Source organism: Perca flavescens, chromosome 17 (genome assembly GCF_004354835.1).
Source record: "Perca flavescens isolate YP-PL-M2 chromosome 17, PFLA_1.0, whole genome shotgun sequence".
NCBI lineage: Eukaryota > Metazoa > Chordata > Actinopteri > Perciformes > Percidae > Perca > Perca flavescens.
The window spans coordinates 24140471-24162745 of record NC_041347.1 but is presented as its reverse complement, the minus strand read 5'-3'; the positions used below and the strand labels follow the sequence as shown (position 1 = coordinate 24162745).

General features: G+C 40.7%; 1 protein-coding gene across 3 annotated transcripts; it reads right to left on the bottom strand.

Annotated features, from left to right (window-relative positions):
* Positions 1–397: 397 nt before the first annotated feature.
* Positions 398–22023, bottom strand: ppm1ba (protein phosphatase, Mg2+/Mn2+ dependent, 1Ba). Of its 3 annotated transcripts, none has more exons than XM_028603104.1 (6): positions 21617–22023; positions 12204–13122; positions 11549–11666; positions 10085–10199; positions 9634–9691; positions 398–2805 (listed from the first exon to the last, which is right to left on the bottom strand). In XM_028603104.1, the coding sequence occupies exons 2-6, from the start codon at positions 13089–13091 to the stop codon at positions 2776–2778; spliced, it is 1209 nt and encodes a 402-aa protein (XP_028458905.1). In that variant the 5' UTR covers positions 13092–13122; positions 21617–22023; the 3' UTR covers positions 398–2775. The 3 variants fall into 3 exon arrangements, with proteins under 3 accessions (XP_028458905.1, XP_028458904.1, XP_028458906.1); XM_028603103.1 differs by having other exon boundaries at positions 21642–22023; XM_028603105.1 differs by lacking the exons at positions 398–2805; positions 9634–9691 and having other exon boundaries at positions 10081–10199; positions 21642–22023.
* Between the last annotated feature and the right edge of the window lie 252 nt (positions 22024–22275).

Sequence of the window (22275 nt, the reverse complement as noted above, 5' to 3'; positions counted from 1 at the left end):
GAAGAATGAAAAATTACATTCAGAAAAATAAATGTTTCTCCTTCCTTCCATCCCTTAATTCGTCTCATAGCCCAGTGTCTGATACAGTATAGCTTAAACATAAACCTAAACTGAGGACTGTGTTCAGTGTGATGAAACCAAATACAATGTTAAAAAGTCAGGAAGTATGATTTATGAAATATAAGAAGATAATTCATTTTTGGGAACAATGTCAAAACAGAACCATTTGGGAGTTTTAAAAAAAAAAGAAAAAAAAGAAAAGGTTGACCAACTGAGTCTTAAAATAACAAGATTAAAAGTTATTGAAAGAAAACTAATATCCAGCCACGTGTTCCACTTTTGTATAAGTTGTTCTTTTATCATCACCTTTCCTCTCTAACATTGTGTTCCATCACACTGAACATGCCCACATTATCCCCATCCGCCCAATACATTTCACCCACAAAATACACTCCTCCCTCAATCCCAAAACATGCACATCTATAGAGATCCCACCCCTCCCACTCCCTCCACCACAAAGAAAAATCAATCATCCCATTAAAACAACGCAACTGCAAAATAACTACACATTCAAGTACCTATTTGTCATATGGCACCAAGAGCAAACTGTACCACAACATTTATCAGCCAGCAAACTCGGTTAGGCCTATTCTCTTTCAATACTACCACTTCAGAAAGCACAATGAATTTGCCATTGAATGATTGAAAAAAAGTGTATATTACAGTTTTGTATACTTAGAGCCTATTTTAAATGCATCTACAGAATACACATACAAAGTATGTGTATCCACTTTGTCTATGCACACATTTGTTAATTAAAAAAAAAAAAAAAAAGGCTTTGTTTCAGAAGTTTTAACCACTTATTAGTGCTTGGGTTGACAGAAATTAAATGGACTCCTGGTCAATTCAAAAAGTCAAACCAGGCCTTCCCCAGCAACTGTCCTGAGCCTTTGAGGCAAAGTCTATGAAGGTAGCTGTGGAGCTGAAGGACAGCAATTTCAGTGACAGTGTGAAAACAGCTCTGGGTGTAGGGCCTTTTCTCGTTTGTCCCAAAAGTCCCTTTGCTTACAGTGAAACACCAAAAACCTACTTCTCACCCAATTTGCTGTACAAGGAATATTTTATGCTCCCCTTGTTGTTTTCTTACCTATCTGTAATACGACCACAGCCACCGTACTCTGAAAAGCCATATACACCAAAAAACATTTAAATAGAGATAAAAAAAGGTAAATGATGGAATTTCTTCAATGAAAATAAAAGAAAGGCTTTTTTTTGTTATGTTTTTTTACACAGGATATTTGAGAGATAGAAAAGGCAAGTTGTAGCACAAGCAAGGTCGTGTGTGTGTGTGTGTGTGTGTGTGTGTGTGTGTGTGTGTGTGTGTGTGTGTGTGTGTGTGTGTGTGTGTGTGTGTGTTGAGGAGAAATGGGGAAGAAGAAGAAGAAGGTGAGGCTGGAATTACTTTATCCCCATACCCTGTCTTTGGAACGTTGCTATGTGCAACTTTGACTTTTTTGGGTCTTAAATTTGTCTACACAAAACGTGCACACACGCAGACCACAATGCACAACGAACACCATGGCTGGGAATTAAGTTGAAAACAAATCAAAATATATATCTGTATATATATGAATATAATTTCTATCTTTCTATCTCTTCAACAACAGCAGGCTCAAAAGCTTATGTTTCTGGCAATGTCTGCCAATGCAAATGACGGCCAAGTCTCTTCTGGCATTTGAAGAGAAAGCGAAAAGAGAGAGAGGCAGAGGAGAAGAGTGAGAAATCATAAAGATAACATCCTTTAAGGGGCAAGAGGAGAGAAAGTGAGCAGGGACGTGCAAGAAAAGTCATCACACTTGAGTTTAAACCATCTCCATGTAATTCCTATCTGCAGCCAGGCACACCAGCCCATGACTTAGTTTAGTTTGGACGCGGTACGGAGGAGCCAAACTGAAATTAGTTGCCAGACAGACTTGGTTCTCTCATGAGCTCTCCCCTCGTGTTCAGGTGTGCAGCCTCAGATGATGAATTTGAGGCTTTAACCCAGTAGTCTTTGGATAGCGTGGAGTTCTGTGAGGCTGCCTCCAGCGAACCAGGAGCATGGGCAGGTGAAGTGTTGGGCCCCCGTTAGAGTACCAGTATGCCCAGAAGACTAAGCTTGCCTGAACTGGACAGCATAGCTTGAGGTGTGTGGGAGTCGCAGGCTTGTGTGGTCGATTGGCTGCCAGTCAGGTGCAAGTAAAGTTCACACTTCAAAACAAATAATGCCATAAAAAAATGCAGCCAACAAACCACTTTAGTCTTTTTAGTATCTTACAAACATCCAGGAGTGGCTGGTTTGGTAATGCCTGTCTGGCCAACTTTTGAGGGCCTCCGTTCTCTTTCAGTTCTGAGAAAGGCACCATGAAGCCCCAAAGCGTTCAGAGCAGGGCTGCTCCTGTGTGTCAATCCACAACCAAAACAACCACCACAAGAAAATGAGGGGCAAGACAAACTGTGGCTGTTTGCTTCTCTAAAGTATATACTGTAATTGTAGTTCTGCTTTCAGATATCAATGTAGTTGTTTGTATTTTTCCCTGTTTTGTTCTACAAAAAGAACCAAGTGAATCGGTTTTGCAGTCCTCCACATAGGGTTTTAAAAACCAGGATTTTTGCTTCGATTGATCTGTGTGGGGAATAAAAATAAATAAAAAAAATCCCAGAGGAAATTAAAAAGGTGATTATGGATGTGATCTGGTGTGATCTGTTCTTGGATCAGGTAGCTGTGCTGGACAGCTACCAGTTGTACTCCAACTCTGCTCCGCTCTGCAAGAGGAAAGCCACAAAGAGGAAAGGGAAGAGAGAATGAGAGGAGAGGGGAAGAGTAGAATATGGCAGGAAATGAGGGATGGGGGAAGGAGGAATAAGAGAAAGAAAGAAAAAGAAGTGTGAAAAAGAGGACACACTTATCGAATGTAGAAGCACAATCATTACGGACACATTCAATGATTCCCCAATCTGGACTTCAAGGACAGATTTTCCTACAACAACAAAACAAAAATAAAGTCAAGTTGAAAGCAGTGTAAGCCAGGGCACACTTTCAATCTCAGTGTGTAGGTTCTTTCTGCAATGATACACCAACTCCAGGGCCTCTGCCTTATTGCAGGGAGTGACACAGAAACAAAGACTGTTAGATACTTGCGTGCAGTTGTGGAAAGACAGCGAGAGAGACAGCGATGCATGCGTGTAGGGCGTGAGCGTGTGACGTGGGAGGGGGACGGACAGGACCAGAAACAACGACCATTCATCCTCATTAAACCTGGACAGTCGTGTCTGCACACACAGACGTCCATACGCACGCACGCACGCATTAACGTCACGGAGCTCCACATGCCAGAGAGTAGATCAGAGCAGGGAGTAGAGACTGATGGATTGACAAGGACATACGGTCACCACTTACATGCCTGTAAGAACGTGTGTGTGTGTGTGTGTGTGTGCGCTTGTAGATGAGGGGTTGGAAGAAGGGGGGAAGGGTGTAACACTTATATATGTGATCACTTACCAAATGAAACAGGAGGGCTGCGTTAATCGGAGGGTGAACACACAGTTAGACAAATCGTTACATCCCTTATCATTGCCTGTGTGTGTGTGTGTGTGTGTTTGACCAAGGTCATTTAATACCAACCACTCCTAAACACCATTTCAGAGCTAGGCTATAGGTGCCGACTATTTGTTTTAATTTTTGGCAGCTTAATGGCGCTGACGCACTTGGCCGATTATCGGCCGTTAAGACAGTCTGGCGAGGTCAGTGCCGCGAATCTGTTCGGTGTGTCCCGTGCCGTCGTCAGTCTGGGGGGCTGTCGGCGTTCATTTTGGCCGACCTGACATGTTCAGTCGCCGGCAGGACAGTCGGGACTCACCCGGAAATGGGGAGCAGAATGAGGTGACTAGAGTCTCTCAAAATCTGATGAAAATATTTTAAACTGACCTTTGTTGAGCTGAAATGAAGAGATTCAGCAACTGCACGGCCTATTTCTCCCTTAAAATGTTCTCAGAAACATGTTTCAGTGAACTATTTTAGTACAATATGAGATCGTATTCTGAACGGCCGCCATGACAGTCTGGCTTTGAATTTCCGGAGAAAACAAACCCATGTGACGCGTTCGTCCAATCAGCTGCCGGTTTTCATTTCCTGGGCAACAATACAGATTAGCGCCGCCTGCTGTTATAGAGATGTATTACGTCTCGTCTTTTTGGTGTGTTCTGTGGCACTTTTTGGATCAACACAGGGAGACTGATCATTTCGACTGGCTTTTCTGTCAACGGTCAGCCGTCGACTATGTGTGTAAGCAGCTTAAGACACACACGTGGGCTGGTCCTAAGAGGGCTTCATCAGCTTAGCATGCCCAAAAAGAGGGCTCAACGGCTAGCAAAGTACTGTGCTCTGCTCTGTCTGCTATCATAGGCAGCCGCCATATATGGCGAAGACACTGTTACTTATACCTGTGAAAAAGGAAGGATATGCTTAATATTATGAAGACCTGTTGAATGCCAATGGCCCATGATTTTGTATATGTATTTAACTGCATCAATAATATTTACAGTGGGGGAAATAAGTATTTGACCCCTTGCTGATTTTGCAGGTTTGCCCACTTACAAAGAATGCAAAAATCTACAATTTTAATCATATGTACATTCTAACAGTGAAAGACAGAATCCCAAAGAAAATTCCAGAAAATCACATCATATGAATTTATTAAAATTGATAACCATCTGATGAGGAAAAACAAGTATTTGACCCCCTGGACAAACAGCAAGTATTCTGGCTCCTACAAGCCAGTTAGTCTTTCTTTAAGACACAGCCCCAATCCGAACCAATTATCTACATCAAATACACCTGCCTCACCTCGTTACCTGTATAAAAGACACCTGTCAACACCCAAACAACCAGCATCCAACATCACCACCATGGGCAAGACCAAAGAGCTTTCTACGGACATCAGGGACAAGATTGTTGATCTGCACAAGGCTGGGATGGGCTACAAGAGAATCGGAAAGCAACTTGGAGAGAAAAAAATCAACTGTCGGTGCAGTTATCAGGAAATGGAAGAAGCACCACACCACCGCCAACCTCCCTCGGTCTGGGCCTCCACACAAGATCTTGCCTCGTGGGGTGTCCCTGATCATGCGAACGGTGAGGAATCATCCCAAAACCACAAGGGGGGAACTGATGAATCAACTGAAGGCAGCTGGGACCACAGTTACAAAAGAAACGGTTGGTAACACACTACGCCGTCATGGATTGAAATCCTGCAGCGCACGCAAGGTCCCCCTGCTCAAGATGAAACATGTACAGGCCCGCATGAAGTTTGCCATTCACCACCTGGACGACTCAGAAGAGGCCTGGAAGAAGGTGATGTGGTCAGATGAGACCAAAATAGAACTTTTTGGCCTCAACTCAACTCGTCGTGTTTGGAGGGCAAAGAACACCGAGTACAACCCAAAGAACACCATCCCCACCGTCAAGCATGGTGGTGGCAACATCATGCTTTGGGGATGTTTTTCAGCCAAGGGGACGGGACAACTCCATCGTATTGAGGGGAGGATGGACGGGGCCATGTATCGTGGAATTCTGGACCGACATCTCCTTCCCTCAGTGAGAGAGCTGAAGATGGGTCGAGGATGGGTGTTTCAGCACGACAACGACCCTAAGCACACCGCCAAAGCAACAAAAGAGTGGCTGAAGAAGAAGCACATCAAGGTTCTGGAGTGGCCTAGCCAGTCTCCAGACCTGAATCCGATTGAAAATCTTTGGAGGGAGCTTAAAATTGAGTTGCCAGGCGACAACCTCGAACCTGAATGATTTGGAGGCTGTCTGCAGGGAGGAGGGGCCAACATCCCTGCCGAAATGTGCACAAACCTTGTCACCAACTATAAAAACCGTTTGACATCTGTGCTGGCCAATAATGGCTTTTCTACAAAATATTAACATGCTGTTTGTCCAGGGGGTCAAATACTTGTTTTTCCTCATCAGATGGTTATCAATTTTAATAAATTCATATGATGTGATTTTCTGGAATTTTCTTTGGGATTCTGTCTTTCACTGTTAGAATGTACATATGATTAAAATTGTAGATTTTTGCATTCTTTGTAAGTGGGCAAACCTGCAAAATCAGCAAGGGGTCAAATACTTATTTCCCCCACTGTATGTCCCTGTAAATTATTTCCTTCAAGTGGACTTAGAAGTGTGTGTCCATTACGACACACCATTTGGGGTGTCACCATCATGGGGTTTGGGTAAAAGGTATGATGTACAAGTACTGCAATGAAGCTAACAATACTGTAGCTACAGGAGGTGGTGTTTTTTGTCATATATTAAAGCAAATAAACTAATATTTGTCGTCGTTGCGGTTTGTCAGTTAAAACAGGAATAAAATAAATACTGTTTATAAAACGTAAAAGGTAAGTAATTCGAACTTCAGGTTTTCCTGATAGTTGTAGTAGTGTAGCACTACTTTATCTGAGACAGTGTAAAATTTAGTAATGATGGACAGATAAACTAAATACTTTTATTAGGACATGCAGCCTTAGTATAAATAATAAATAAATACCTCAGAGGTGATATTTTGTGAAATCTTAAACACTAAAAAGTGTAGTCAAACCTAAGCATTACAGCATTCCTTAAACATTGTTGCTATTGTGATTAAAATTATTTGAAGCCAAAATGTGTAGAATTTGAAAAATTAGACTAGCATCACAGACCGCAGCAATTTCCACCATGACTGTCACATTGTTCTACAAAGAAAAACTTGTCATCACAATAATTTGGCTATAAGTAAAAACTCTACTCACAGTGGCTTTAAGCAGAGTAGATTAAAATACTTTTTCATATTTGTGTGAATATGTGGGTGTGCATATGGCAAAAAAATAAATAAATCACAGGAAGTCTACGTCCTTACAGAGAGACACACACAGACTCTAAATCAGGCTCTACCTCAGGACTTTTGTCCATCATTAGCAGACACAAACAGACATACAAGAATACACCAGACATAACGGCTAACAAACAAGTGGACAGAGCTGTATGACACTGCAGCGCTGTCGATGATCATAGTGGCATCTCAGAGTGTTATTCCCTCACAGAAACATCTCCATCATCTAAAAAACCCATACAAACACACTCACATATGTAACCACCCATCCACTGCAACAACACACACAGTTGTCATTGACTCCCAGTTTTCAAACCATTTGGTCAGAAATGGCATCTTTCTGTAAAACTTGCTGGCAAGTGAAGATCTCTGCAAAATGCAAGGGTGTATTTCCACATCTGTGGGCAAGACTACATCCTTAGGGCGTTTTCACACCTGTAGTTTGTTTGCTTTGGTCCAAATCAGTTGGTGAGTTTGTGTTCTGGACTAGTGCATATTTCTTGCATCTCCATGGTTAAACCAGCTCATTTGATTAAAATGATCATACATTGTTTCGCGAGAGCCGTTACTACGTCTGCTCTGGTCACCGAGACTTCGCTCTGCTCTGCCGGCGTCGGTCTCCAATGTTAGCAGCAGCAGGTTTGACCACGGAGATGCGAGTGACGGACGCCGAGCTTGACCGCAGTCTATTTCTGTGAGAGAAACACTGCAAGCTGCTACAGTTTGCTGCTCTACCGCGTCGCACACTGCTAAACACACCTGACTACAGGAGACATTAGCTGAGACTTGCGGAGTATGTATAGTTGGAGCGGGTCGAGTATGAATAATATTCTCACCACAAATGAACCGCTCCAGAGTTTGATTAAAAGCATACCGAGACCACCTCTTCAAGCAGGTCTCGGTACGCTGGTTTGGTCCGCTTTTTGAATGCCGCGTTCTCACCTGCCCTGGCGAACCGCACCAGTGGGACAAACGGACTCTAGAGCGATTCAACCGAACTGCACGAGGCAGGTGTGAAAACGTCAGTTGTTCCATACAGACGCCTTGGTGCCATACATTCTCAAATAGTGGCCACAGCTTTTATTCACCACAACTAAATAGAGAACTAGGCCTTTATGTGAAACAGGATATAATAAGAAAAATACCTTTACTTTTTATTTCCCATGTTATGAGTATACTTTTTTTGTTGTGTGTTCACAATAAACAGTTGCGTGCGACAAAGGTAAACAACTAACAGAAAAAAGACTGAAGATGCATATATTGGTCTCTGGAACATACTGAGAATAGGGACAGACAGAAAAGAATCAATACTGCAGCAATGATTTGAAAATTATCTTAGGGCATTTTGATACTTTGTTTGAATTGAAATTGGCACTTTTCAGACCTACACAAACGTGAGCGTTTGAAACTTGAAAAAGGTTTTCAGTTAAGCATCTCTCTGCAATCACTTGCTCCTAGTGTTGTACTAAATCTGTGCATTATATCGGTATTTGGCATTACTTAGTCATTTATTTTTATATATTTAGTTTTGACTACTGCTTTATTTTAAGTGTGTGTGCATGGGTGTGTTTAAGTGTGCGTATCCAAGTCTGCGACTTGTGTTTCAAAATATTTCTAATAACACAAAGGCGATACAAAGTCCGATGATGCAGAGATGCATATAAAATATGGAGTCATCCTCAAGAAGGGGAATTACTTTGGTGTCTAAGGGGACTTTTGACACCTGCGTCATTTAGTTAGGTTGAATCACACTAGAGTTCGTTTACCCACTTGGTGCGGTTCATTTGGGCAGGTGTGATGCAGCAATCGCACCCCGATGCTCACCAAAAGCGGACTAAACAAGCGAACTCTGGAGCGGTTGTTTGCGGTGAGAACATGAGCCAATCTCGAACCGCCCCAACTATGTAACTGCACGCCGCTAAAGTGGGAGACAGAGGCCGGTAGAGTAGAGCAAAGTCTCGGTAAGCTGGGCAGACGCAGTAACGTCGCTCCCGAAACAATGTCTGGAAAATTATTTAAATGAAATGAGCTTGTTTGATCATGGACGCAAGAAATATGCACTGGACCAGAACATAGGACCTTCTTCCTGTATTTACGTTTTTGCTCCCGCCCTAGACACATCTGACCAATAAGCGGAGTGAACATTATTGCGTGGTTTGTAGTGACGCATTTTGGTCTGTGTGAAACAAAACTGAACCAACGGGAAAACGCTCAAAAATCTGCTCAAAATCTTTGATAAACAGGGAGTGCCCCACTTCGACTAAATACCATAGAAGAGAATGCTTTCACTGGACTTGGTAAAAGAAAGAGTTTTCAGTTCCACTAGAAAGACTTTTGACAAAGCTGTGTCATGCATAACCCATTATGAGGGCTGACAGGAAGGTGTGCATCATGCACAGAAAAAAAAGAAAGAAAGATGTTTATCATATGGGAGGGTGTGCTGTGCTCAAAGCCACCTCTGACGTCTATTATAATACTTCACCTGCTATGGTTTTGAGTGTGAAATAAATACAATACACACAAATCTCCAGCCTGGTCCACCAGACGGGATGAATCAACATAAGAGTGAGAGGTTTTTAGAAACTATAATTTCTATATGTTCATATGTGTAGTGTCCCTTGAGACTTTAGAAAATTGTTTGTGTGCGAGTGTTGGGTAAATGGTCAAAGAAGGACAAAGCTCAAATTCATCACATACACTATCACAAATAACTAATACTCACCCCATCTTCCTCCCTGTATGGATTTAGACGGTTGTATACTGCTTCAATAACACTTTGTCTGCAGGAGGTACACAGACACAAACATGTGATCAGGTCTCTTGAGCTATTTAATTCAAAACATCTATCAAAGCAACAACAGGAAAAACAAGGTACGGTAAGGTGAAGTAGTAGAAAAAAATCTTGCTTGTATTGTAATGACTGTAAACTAGGAAAAGTATTTTCTATTCCTAGTTAGAAAGTCCAAACGACAAAAAAACAATACCTGGGTTACACACACTAGATACTTAGCATTTTCATTATACACTCTCCTTGTGGTTAAGATACTTAGCATTTTCATTATACACTCTCCTTGTGGTTAATATTTTTATTCCAAATGTTTATGAATGCAAAATAACGTGCAACTCCTGTGTTAAAATAACACAGAGAACCCTTTGAAAGCGGTGATGCTTACTTGCTGTGAAAGCCTCCCCCTGGTGGCAGCACGGGCATGCCGATGTCAGTGGACAGGTTCCTCATCACTTCTACCAGGTCGGGAAACCCGTGCTCCCCTGGCCGAGACAGCATCTCTAAAAACACCAGACATGTTATACAAGTCAGTATTAACAGAGCTGGAGATAGCCAAGAACAGCTGGGGAAGGATAGGAAAGGGAGAGAAGAGGAGAGCGACCAAAAGTGTGACAAATAAAAAGGAGAAAAGAAGTCCAGACGGAAAACACAAATTAATTTGTGGAAACGAGTGTGTGTCTGATACGGAGAGAGATGGTTACAGGAAGAGGCCTGCAACAGACAGAGTGGCATGAGGCCAGGTCAATGTTCAACCAGAGCATTCCTCTACCTTTTTTTCCCCCCTTTCTATTCATTTTTCATTATCTATCTATCTATCTATCTATCTATCTATCTATCTATCTATCTATCTATCTATCTATCTATCGTTCTTTCTTTCAGTATTGGACAGTACCTGAAGCCAAACACCCAAACATAACTGTAATTTACCTTGAAATGTGAAATGATTTTAACCCAGTCTAGAGTGCCTACACACAATAACTACCTCTTTGTGTTACCACCTGCATTCATTTTCTTACAATGGATATTACAACATATCTTACAAATACTAGGCCCAGGTTTTTCCATTCTGAGGATCAAGACAAAACTGGTACCAGTTTGGTAAAAGTGCTGGATTAACACAAAAAGTAGCCTTGAAAGACAGCCAACGTAGCCTACAAACTCTAAAAAAGCTGCACTCTGCTCATCAGAGGGACCAGTGCACCATGAAAAAAATAGGATGAAATGAGAAAGAAAAGGACAGAAAGACAAACAGGAGGGAATCCATCCAAACAAGACAGGGAATGTTTGAGTGAGGGAGGGGAGAGAAAGATGTGTTTAGGGAGGAAAAGGGAGGAGAGGAGCAAAGAGGGAAGAAAGATGCTTGCTGAAATGGAAAAGGAGGTCATGGTGGTGTCATTTCTCTTCTGTTAGCCAGAGATAACTTGGCTGGAGTTCAGACAATAGAGAGTGGCAGGGTCAGTCAATAGAGAAAACATATATACAGATGAGTTGCAGTTGAAGAAAGATCCTGCATCTCCCAGAAAAATCTTTGTCTAAGACAACTACAACTTCATAAAACACAAATATTAATGGGTGTGATTTTGATGTATGGTCCTAAAATTATTGAAATGGATTGAGGTTATAAATAAGGGTGTAAATCCCACAGCTGTTATAAAAGCATACAGTAATTTTTCAGTTTACCACATGACAGTAACTCAAGAACCTATTTAAATTAAATGGCCTTGTGTTCACTTTAAACCACACATACAATTTTAATGTGCGTTTTCAATTGGAATACTCCAGAGCCGTTTTCAGGCGAAACTAAGATTATGAAAATGAGCAACTAAAATGTGTAATAAAACATCCGTACCTTCCACTCGAGACTCCAGATATTTGTTGAGCTCAGCATCTTTCCTCACAGCTTCCTCCGACACTTTGGGAGCGTTGGGAAAACACACTAACACAATACTCATGTTATCCCGACTCCCCTGAGATGGACGGGTGGAGAGAAGAGCAAAAAAAAAAAAAAAAAAAAAAAAAGAAGTTATTGTGTAGTATTGAAAGAAATAACAAAAATGATTTCCTAGGCACAAGTTATGGAACAGTCTGCACTGTGAATCACAGCGAGGCAGTGTTGAGACAGGCTGCTCAATGTCAATATTGTAACAAATATTATAAGCTAGTATTTTATGGGTTATTTTCCATCTGAACACTTGCCACTATTTGAATCCATTGTAATAAACTGTGATATTGTCGGAACGTTATATAATAACGATTCATATCATCATATGGCCCAGGCCTACTTTGTCATGTTGTAAAACTCATCATATAGATCCCTTTGGAGCAGGAAATTTAAATGGCCTTCTTGGGGACAATAATTTTAGTCATTTGTGGCAAACCGGTTTCTTCGAGGACTTAATTCTGCCAGATTCCACACATTTCAAATCTCTAGAAGCCAATAACAAACAGTGCCTATCACAGCAAAAACACACAAAAGTAATGCTCAAAAACATCTGCGTACCAACCTTGTGCAGGCAGGTGTCCACCACTTCATTGCAGACTCTCTCCAGATCATCAGACACCTCAAGCCTAGATTTCACAAACTCACACAGCTCCTCATTGGACATAACATCCCAGATACCATCACACGCCAAGATCACAAACTGATCCTGTTCAGGGGCCCGAACCATCTCAAACACTTCTGGTTCGGGGCTAACCAGCTGCTCTGTGGGGCCCTTCCCCTCCACACACTTGTAATCAAAGTCCCCCAAGGCCCTTGATACAGCCAGTGACCCATTAACCCTCTGAATCATCACTGAGCCGCCGGCATTCTGAATGCGCTCTCTCTCACGTGGGTTGCAAGGCTTGTGGTCAAGTGTGGAGAAGCACACATTTAAATTGCGGTATAGAACAGCTCGAGAATCGCCACAGTTGATGAAGAAGAAATGATCAGGTGACAAGAGGATTCCCACTGCTGTAGAGCCACTACGGTCCATGCCATTTCGAAGGTCAGAGAAGCTGCGCATGTGCTCATCAATTCTCAGGAAGCCTGTCCGGATCCTGGATTTCACAGTCTCAACTGTAGGAGGAACCAGTGCTGGAGGGTCACTGGTGGAGCTGTCTGAACCAGCCTGGGAACATTGGATCCCTCCGGCCCCTAAGCTAGCACTGATTATGTGTTCCAGAAGATGCTTAGAGCAGTAGTTGGCAACCCTTGAGCCAGCATGACCATCATACACGGCAAAAAAGGACCAGTCAGTCATACCAGGAGCAGGAAGTCCCAACACAGCTGTGTGAGCATCCTCCATCTCTACCCGCCAGCCCTGCATGGAGCTCAGCCCATAGCGCAGGCCATTGCCCTCAGCATGCAAGTTGTGCTTCTCTGTCCTGGGCTTGTCCAGGAATGCACCCATGGCTCTGCCCTAGAGAGAGACCCACTGCTACCTGTGGGAGAGAAAAGGACAGACACCGGACAAAAAAAGAAGAAAAAATTATTTATCACTTGAGCACTGCATGCCTGTACTATGTTGACACAATACCAGAATTCTGACTCTGATTACAATACAGAGTTAAAATGTTAATCCTCACCAATTGCATTTTCATAATATAAAGCGGTTACACAATTACACACATTTTGACACAGGGGAAACTAATAACATGAATTATGGCTTCATTCAATTCAGGTTTAACATCAGAAGAGCCCTGGCATTGTGGCTTATTGGGGCACCTAAATTGAATGTTAACTCCAGACTTTCCAATCCAACTATACAGTAAATGTGTTCACCTGACAGAGGCAGTTTGTAACAAAAGCGCTATTAGCAACCATTTAATTGAAACAATATTAGCACAAAACTTACATATTAAAACACGTAGTACACGAAGGCACAAAAATAGTGGTCTGTTGCAATACGTTCATTTAACTAAGCCATAACTTCATATCTGTAATCATGACCAATTATGTTTCTTGATGTTTAACCTTTAGCTAGTTCACAACTGTTTGACAATTGAATGTCAACATATACATTCATATTGCTGTGTTTCAAAGGCTCAGACTCAGCTGGCAATACATCTAAAACTGAAAGGTTTTCATAATGTAGTGAAAAATGCATTAAAATACCAAACATAAAAAAATAAATAAAATAAAAAAAACATGTAATATCTACTGTATGTATTCTCTAAAATATTACTTTAAAATGCATTCACTGTACTGGAAACCTTATGCCTACTGTGTGGTCAATAAAGTCAATTGAAGAATAGACTTGGACTGCTGGGGCTTACAAGTATGTGTGTGTTTCTTGTACTGTTTACCCAATAGTCCTAAAGGAATAATTGACCCAAACAGCGATCATTGCTCATCATATCCAGAAATAGCACAGCCACTTTGGTTTATGCTTAAAGAGACTGAGAAGCAAACTTAAAAGCTTCTTTGGCCAGCCAGAGAAACTTTACGAAGTGTTTGAGAGGATGTGTTATCGTTGTGTGTATTCACCTGCATTAGCTAAATCAACTGCTGTTGATTTAGCTAATGCAGGATGCTTGATAGGAGAGTATGGGAAAGACTTATTCTGCACCCAGCTATGTTAATTGGTTATGTAATGTGAGAACATGAACTTTTACAGTCTTATTGTCACACTACTTAATGGCCTCGGAAATTGGACCCTTAACTCGTATCTTAATTCCTGAAAATATCAATGAATTCTACTTACAAATAAGTTATAGGCATACCCAAGGTTCCAGCCTCTTAATGTGCACGTGGTTAAGTTAATTTTTTTTAAACATAAGAACCTCCATGTTTACCATTAACTCAGATTTCTGTTGACCCATTATTTAAGGTCAAAGCTTAAATCATAGTTTAGATTTTATTAACAAAAATTAAATAAATTAATGTTACCTAGCGACAGATGAAGGGGAGACAATCATGACTTGACACATGAGCACTACCACTATGTACACCACCCGCATGACAACTTGTACTTCACTCACATTTCATTTGTGTGCATATACCTGATTATATACTGGAGAACATTTAAGACTCAAGTCACAAATTTACGACTTGACACTTGATAATTTTAATAAAGTAATTGAGACATAACTTCGACTTAACAAAAGCGGACTTGAAAGGGTGTGATTTTTTTTTAAATCAAAATTTCCAATGGAATATGCATTTTAAATCAGATCCTAATATCACACACACAGCTGTGTTTGTGACAACAGTTTCTAGTTGACACATTATGTTCACATTAGTGTGTGATGCACACAAACCAAGCCTACGACAGCAGACTAGCCAACACACTTGTGCACGAGAACAAGGTAACCAAGAACTGCAGGTCTGTAAGTGATAAAAAAAATAAATAAATAAAATAATTGTAAAATATAAATACTTAATATAAATACCCAAAGATTAAAACTTACTTAGATGTCACTTGCAAACAGACCCAATCACACCTGTTGCTATAGCAACCACTCAGCTGCCACTCCAAGTTGTGTAGCCATGAAGACTTTAGACTGGGTGACATCACTCCCCGGAGTTCTCAATGCTTATATCAGTACTTACAAGTTATGTATGCTGGTATATCTATTGTGTGTGTGTGTGTGTGTGTGTGTGTGTGTGTGTGTGTGTGTGTGTGTATACTGACTTCGCTCTGATTTACTCACACCACACAATTGTTTCTCTCACATGGAAAGATGAAGTGAATGGTTGATGCAGTTTGAGAGTCAAAGTTGAAAGCTGGCAAACAGACAGGCCCACAGGTCCCAGACTTCAGACAAGCAGGGTAGCTTTAAAAAGCTAACTCAATTTTAAAGTCAGCTGCTGATGGGATCCACACAGGGCCAGATTAGCCTGTCAAACACAGACTACACACAGCAGTGAACTTCCACTAACATAATGTCTCTCTCTCTCCCATGCAATGTATACTATGTGAAATAATAGTCTACATATACATTTCAGATGATAGCATCACCCAACAGGTGTACTGTATTTGGTGGTAAAAATTACACTAATTAACAATAGACTGTGGCCATGTACCAAATAAGGATGTCTTTATTTCAATTTTAATTCGAAACACAAGGAGTAGTATATGTTCAACTGTTCGGAAATAGATTGTTCAGACACTTAATTGTTCAGAGAAGACTGTGAACATGGCTGTTTTATTGTTTTTGTTTGTTTTGTTGTGAACTTGAACGTCATCTCCTGTCAAGTAGACAAAAGAGAAACTAGATGACAGGTTATTTTGTTTAAGTTTGCAATTGACTGAAGATATAAGTTATTGTTACATTATGTTGTTAATAAATGTTTTAAATTTGACAATGTAGTGTGGTACATTGCCAACAAAGGTCAGATATTATATTGCATAAAAGTCTAGTCTAAAAATGGCACAGTAACTTGTGTTTAAAAAAAAAATAAATGTAAAAATCGAGAATCGAATCGTGACCTTAGAATCGATAATGTAATCGAATGGAGGATTTGGAGAATCGTGATACCCCTAGTACCAAATGAGCAATAAATTAACAATATGATCAAAATACAATGAGTCACATTGTGAACAGGCTGATGGGAAATGTAGCATAGTGGTTTATGGTGCGTTCTTTTTGTCTTGTAAATCGCGACTAGTAGCTCGAGCGTGACATCACATCCATGTCGGAAAACGAATAACCACGGGTTGTTGCGTTCTTTTTGTCACACAATACTACGAGTCGGAGAAAAGATGGATTTTTTAAACATTTTTAGTAACATTTAGGATTCTATTCACCCAGTTATTGAAAATATTAAACAAATATATTTCGCAGTTTGATACATGAAAATTACGTTTTGATTAACGTTAGGCTAATGCTCTGCTTTCTGCTCAAGACTCGGCTTAAAGCCATTGTTGTCATATAGCAACCAAGCGTCTCTAGCCAATTTCAGCTGCACAAGCTACAAAATAACTAATTAGGCGGTATTTAACTCATAATAAGACTGTAGCGACATGCCTATAGGTAGCAGTATACAGAGCTATGTGTACGACTTCTTCATTTGGTTACAACAAAGACAAAAGTGCTTAAAATTGTAGAAAACCACAATGTTTACTACGTGTGATGCACGACGTAGCCATCTTTGAAAGTGAACTTGGGGTCCTCTGAGTTCAGATGACTTGACGAGTCGTATATACGACCTCGGTGGCGTTCTTTTTGCAACTTCCTGTTTGTAACTCCGGAAAACAACTCGTAAATCGACTTCGGTGGACAAAAAGAATGCACCATTAGTAGAAACGAAGTGCTTGAGTACTATAGAGGTGAAATTTTCAATAATCAACGCTTGAAATTCATGTAGTTCTTTTAAAAAGAGAGTCAAAAAGGGGTTATTGGTGCCAGATAAAGGCCATCATGCTTCATCCTAAAAGTTCAGTTGATACAGTAGTCAAACTAGCTGGCTTATTTTAGGGTACAGCAGCGAGTACGACTGTTTAGCATTAAATGTAACTTGTGCCCTTTATGAAGAACAGTGCTGTGTCTTAAATCATCAACTATACAATGTGTGTAGTGTTGCCTGAATGTCTGTTGAGAATTTTTATACCCGATGTAGCGGACTAAAATGTATCTTACAATGCAATAAAGTAGTGGAAAAATTGATGGACACAATCTCAAGAGCTAACTACCATCGTGCATGGCACAGACAGAAACGAGATGCTGGAAGTAATGATCGAGTAGTGTCTGAGTATTGTTTTTCTAATCTGACACACTTTATTGTCCACTAGCAAGTATTTCCTGTATAGTTACAAATAATGAATAAGTGGATGATTTTGGACACAGCCCAGGTAGAAGTCCCCTTGGCCAATGGCGATCTTCCTTAAACTATTCCAAAGTGGAGGGTTTGCCCATAATAAGGAATTTAGGAATAATCCTAAAAATCAATGCTGCTATGCCATATACATTCATATAATAGCTGCAATGTACATATCTTACTTCATGTTTTGACTTGGGCTCTCTTAGCCAATACTGAAAGTATAGAATACATTTAAAAATGATCAATTTCTACTAACTTATTTAAATTACCATTTAGGCAAGTGGTTAACTTTCTGCTGATCAAGTACAGGTGGCCTTGTAAGCCCGCCCCTGGTGCTGCCTATGAATAAGTTACCATTAGCCACATCCACATTTGGAAGAGTAAGAAAAGCTATCTAGAACTGCCCTTTGTAATGATAAGAATTTTACTAAAAATGCAATCAGTTTTACCGCTCAATAAGAGCTCTCTTTTTACAAATCGGAAAGGTGGAACAAACGGATATCTAAGATCCCCCTCTTTGATGACTCATCATTGAAGTCGCATCAAAAGCAGTCTTCTTTTCAAGTGCTCTTTGAACAGACAGCCTCTACTCGCCTTTTTTGGTTTTCCATTATGAAAAAAAGTCCCTGGTACCTGCCAACAGGTACTTTTTTTTAGTATCACCTCCATCGAGGTTCCAAGCAAGCTGAGGCAATACCAAAAGGTGACATGAAAACCTGCAGACTACTGATTGGTCAGAGAAAATCGTGACTAATCACTGCATCATCATTGCTAGCGACAGACAGGGGTTTCCTGAACAAATTTTTTTTTAAATAGTTTAGCCAGCGGCGTTTTTTGTTGCTGCCTCCAGCTTCTTTTGAAATAAAATGTGTCTTCTGGCTGTGGCATGCAGCCACATGTCGAGAATCAACAGCCAAAGAGAAGGAAAGTAAATATGTAATGTTATGCTGAACTGTGAGTGGGTTTTTAGCAACAAGAAGAGCATGTGCTGTCTCTATAAAGAAACCTATACTGCCTTTAATTTGACTCCCAGACCTCAAAAGTTGAGAAACAGTAAGATGGTGAGAGGCGGAAGGATGAATGACATGTTGTTGCATAGGTTCAACATTTACTATATACATGGTTTTAAATGGTTTAAAAGCAATCTTAATTCCTGTAAGACATACTGTAACAACACGTGCAATGTGGTTGCATATTACCACAGAAAATAAAATGTATCCAGATGGTTCAGTGAACCTGCTGGAGTCATTAAGGCTGCATTCACACTAGAGATGTCAATCATCCTCAATAATACCATTAGATTTTTTTTTTCCTCGAATATTTAATGCTCAATTGCAGCCTGTTAAATACTATGTACTACACTACTCAGGCTTATGCATTGTCAATGCCACTATATACTACAAGCATGTGGTTGTTGTTACACGTTCTGTCCACTAGAGTGACTTCTAACATCAGCCTTGCCTCGAGGGGACCTGCACGCAACTTTGTTTACATTCATTTTCCACAACAAGCACACAGCGCAAACACAAATCAACAGAGAACTCTGTAATGAAACATTATCGAACAAGTGTAGTGAAGCGGCTCTGTTGTAAAGGCTAACGGTGCTCGGTTAGCACAATGACATCATCTTAAAGTACAGCCGAAATGATTTGTCATAAACTAGGTAAGTAACAAACGATGCTAACCGCAGAAATAACCAAGCCAAACAGTGCCGTCACTACTATTTTAGTGATTTAAAAGGTCCCATGGCATGAAAAAAGGTTTCTTTCTTTGAGGTTTTTTAACATCAATATGAGTTCCCCCAGGCTGCCTATGGTCCCCCAGTGGCTAGAAATGGCGATAGGTGTAAACCGAGCCCTGGGTATCCTGCTCTGCCTTTGAGAAAATGAAAGCTCAGATGGGCCGATCTGGAATCAGAGAAAGGGTGATAAGAAGCAAGGTTACCTCCCCCTTTCTCTGCTTTGCCCGCCCAGATAATTTGGCCCACCCATGAGAGAGAGACATCATGGCTTTCAAACCAGCAAAGTGGCAGTTGGTCAAGGCCACAGCCCTAATTCACACACGACGATCCGGCGAAAAACGCAGGTCTTTCCATTCATTTTGAATGGGAGTAGTGCGTTTAGACGACGGCAGTAGGTGGGTGCCGCAGGGGTAGCCAGAAAAAATATGCAGCGACCTACGGCAAAAGGTTAAGACCAGTTCAACTTTTGGAGAAACGCAACCCGGCGTCACCCTGTGGTGGCCAATCATGTAACCGGCGATCAGACTTGGCAGTCCGTTTTCAGGTGGTGTGAGAGTCCCATGCAGTAAACAGCAAACATCACTGTCGCTGTCGTTTTTAAAACACTATGGAGGGTAAAAAACTAAACAGAAGCACTTAACTGCCCAGGAGCTGACTGTTTCCTGCAAACGATGCTTCTGTTGCCTGTAACGTTTGTTTCAGAGCTTCAGAGAGCAGCGCAGACATTTAGGTAGCCCCATAATGAGGCACCAGAATCCGCGTTGCTATTCCATCTGGTAGTTACTGGGCACTGGTGCCATATTAGCACCGGATTTTAACATGCGCCTTTAACGTGAACAGAAAGTTGCGTTGCCTGTATGTTTTCACAGCAAATGCACGTGTGGAAAGTGGTCACACAACAGCTGACATGTTGTGTTGCGCACGAACGCAGTGTTTAAACTTTAGGAGACAACCAAATAAATTATTGACTTTGTTTGAAATAAGATATTCCAGTTTTGTTTTTATGTTTAAAAAAAACAAAAACAAAAAACACAAATATTCAACAGGTGGTTGCCAAAGGGGGCAACCAGAGGCCATGAAATGGTTGCCAATTGACATAAATCTGGTTGCCAAGGGCAACCAGGCAACCGTTACTGTCAAGCCCTGTTATCTTAATCACATATGTCCTTATGCAAGTGAATAACCCTTTCGTAAGCAAATGGTGAGCATAATCTGAATATGACAATGCCTGGAAATGTAATAAAGGCTACACAAGTTTAAGTAAATTACAAAAAGGTGTCAACAGACCTCAGTATCAGGGATAATAATGCATATCCCAGATTTCATGATCTGGACATCAGTTTTAAACAGAAGTATCAATGCTGGCTAATTCTATTAATTGAAAAACAGTTATCAAAAAATGTATCTGCAACTCACTTTTTCTGTTCAGACACATCATCCAACTCACCCTCTTGGCACAAATTTATCTTTGAGTAATTCCGAGCATGCCAGTTAACACTGTATCTGAGTGTACATCTGTGTGTAAAGCTATCGGTCAACAGACATAACCAAAATTGTATAGATAAATGCCTTTGGACAGGCCAATGGACTTGCAGTAGGCATAGGCTAAAAAAGCATGGCTAATGCAGGATTTCACATCAAGGTGCCAACAAAAACATGCCACTGTTGATACTGCCATTTCTCGAACACACTGTCACACAAACAATGACTAAAACACACCAACAACCCAATAAAACTAACCACAACAGGGCAATAAAACAAGGTAATTCCTTTACTGGTGTTTCATAGGCACAGAATGGGAATACAGAACTTTATCTTTTAATGACATCAGACTTTGCCATGTATGAACATTGACAGTAAATAATAGAATACTAATTTAATAATAACACCATATGGGGAATACGTTTGCATAAATATATTTTTGATCTTGACGATCTTTGTGGTATTAAAACAATTATATCATGAACTTACTTACATTATTTACCAAATGTTGAGCATAAAGAAAAGTTGCTATGCCATTCACCAGCTATTTAAGCCATTAACGTTAGATATAAGCACACTGGTGCTATTGATACATTTGACCAGCAAAATAGAAGGTAACAACCTAGCTACGTCAATTACTTAACAAAACAGGACTACATGTAAATAACTGGCGCAACATCAGCAGGGCCGATAATATTATAATCATCATCACCACCAAGATACATAGCTAGCTACAACTATACTTGTATCCCTCTAATCCGTAATAACGTTAGCTGAGTTGTCCCCAACTGAAAATAAGACCACTTGTGTTGCTAGCTAACCAGCTAACGTTAGAGTTTACAGTTGTCAAAGTGTTTGTCTAACGTTACACGTTAGCGGGTGACTAGCCAATGTTAGTGTGAAATGTTTATTAAAAACGTTGCTTATTTTAAGTACCAGACGTTACTTACTTTGTAGGAAAGGAACTAACGTTACCTCTATCAGTTCTTCTTCTTGTGGCTTCAATGGCAAGTATGTTTAATTGTGTCCAGGCTTCTTGTGATAGGCTTATCTCTCGTTAATGTTAGCTAACGTTACTTTCGTTTCTCGGCCCCTGCTCGTCAGCTAGCTTTGATTAGGCTAGCCAGCATTTTACACGACCAGTTCTGCTTTCAGCATGTCTCTGCATCGCAACAAGGCTGTTATATACATGTTTGGCACTGTAAACCCAGGGAGCACCAAATAAATAAGGGCAGCGTAGGCTGTCGGTTGAATATAAAAACTCTCGTTTCGGTAAGCTGTATCTATGATTTGAACAAGTAGCTAATTTTGGCTAAAGCTAGCTAAATGTATGAAGCAGATGACGTTCGTTTTCAACATGCAGTTTTGGGGGAGAGGCAATCATCTCGCTCTCTTCTGTGATTGGACAAACGCTGATTCCAAGCTGAGACACGATTGGTCAAATAATGAGTCAGTCAGACATCTTATAGACAAACATGTCATAGCAGAAAAAGCACAGGTGTAATTGATACAACTTAGTGGCTGCACCCCATTTAGTTTAGCCAGTTAAAGGAACTGTTGCCACCTTGAACCAAACTTGGATATACGACAGAAAATGGTTAGACATTTC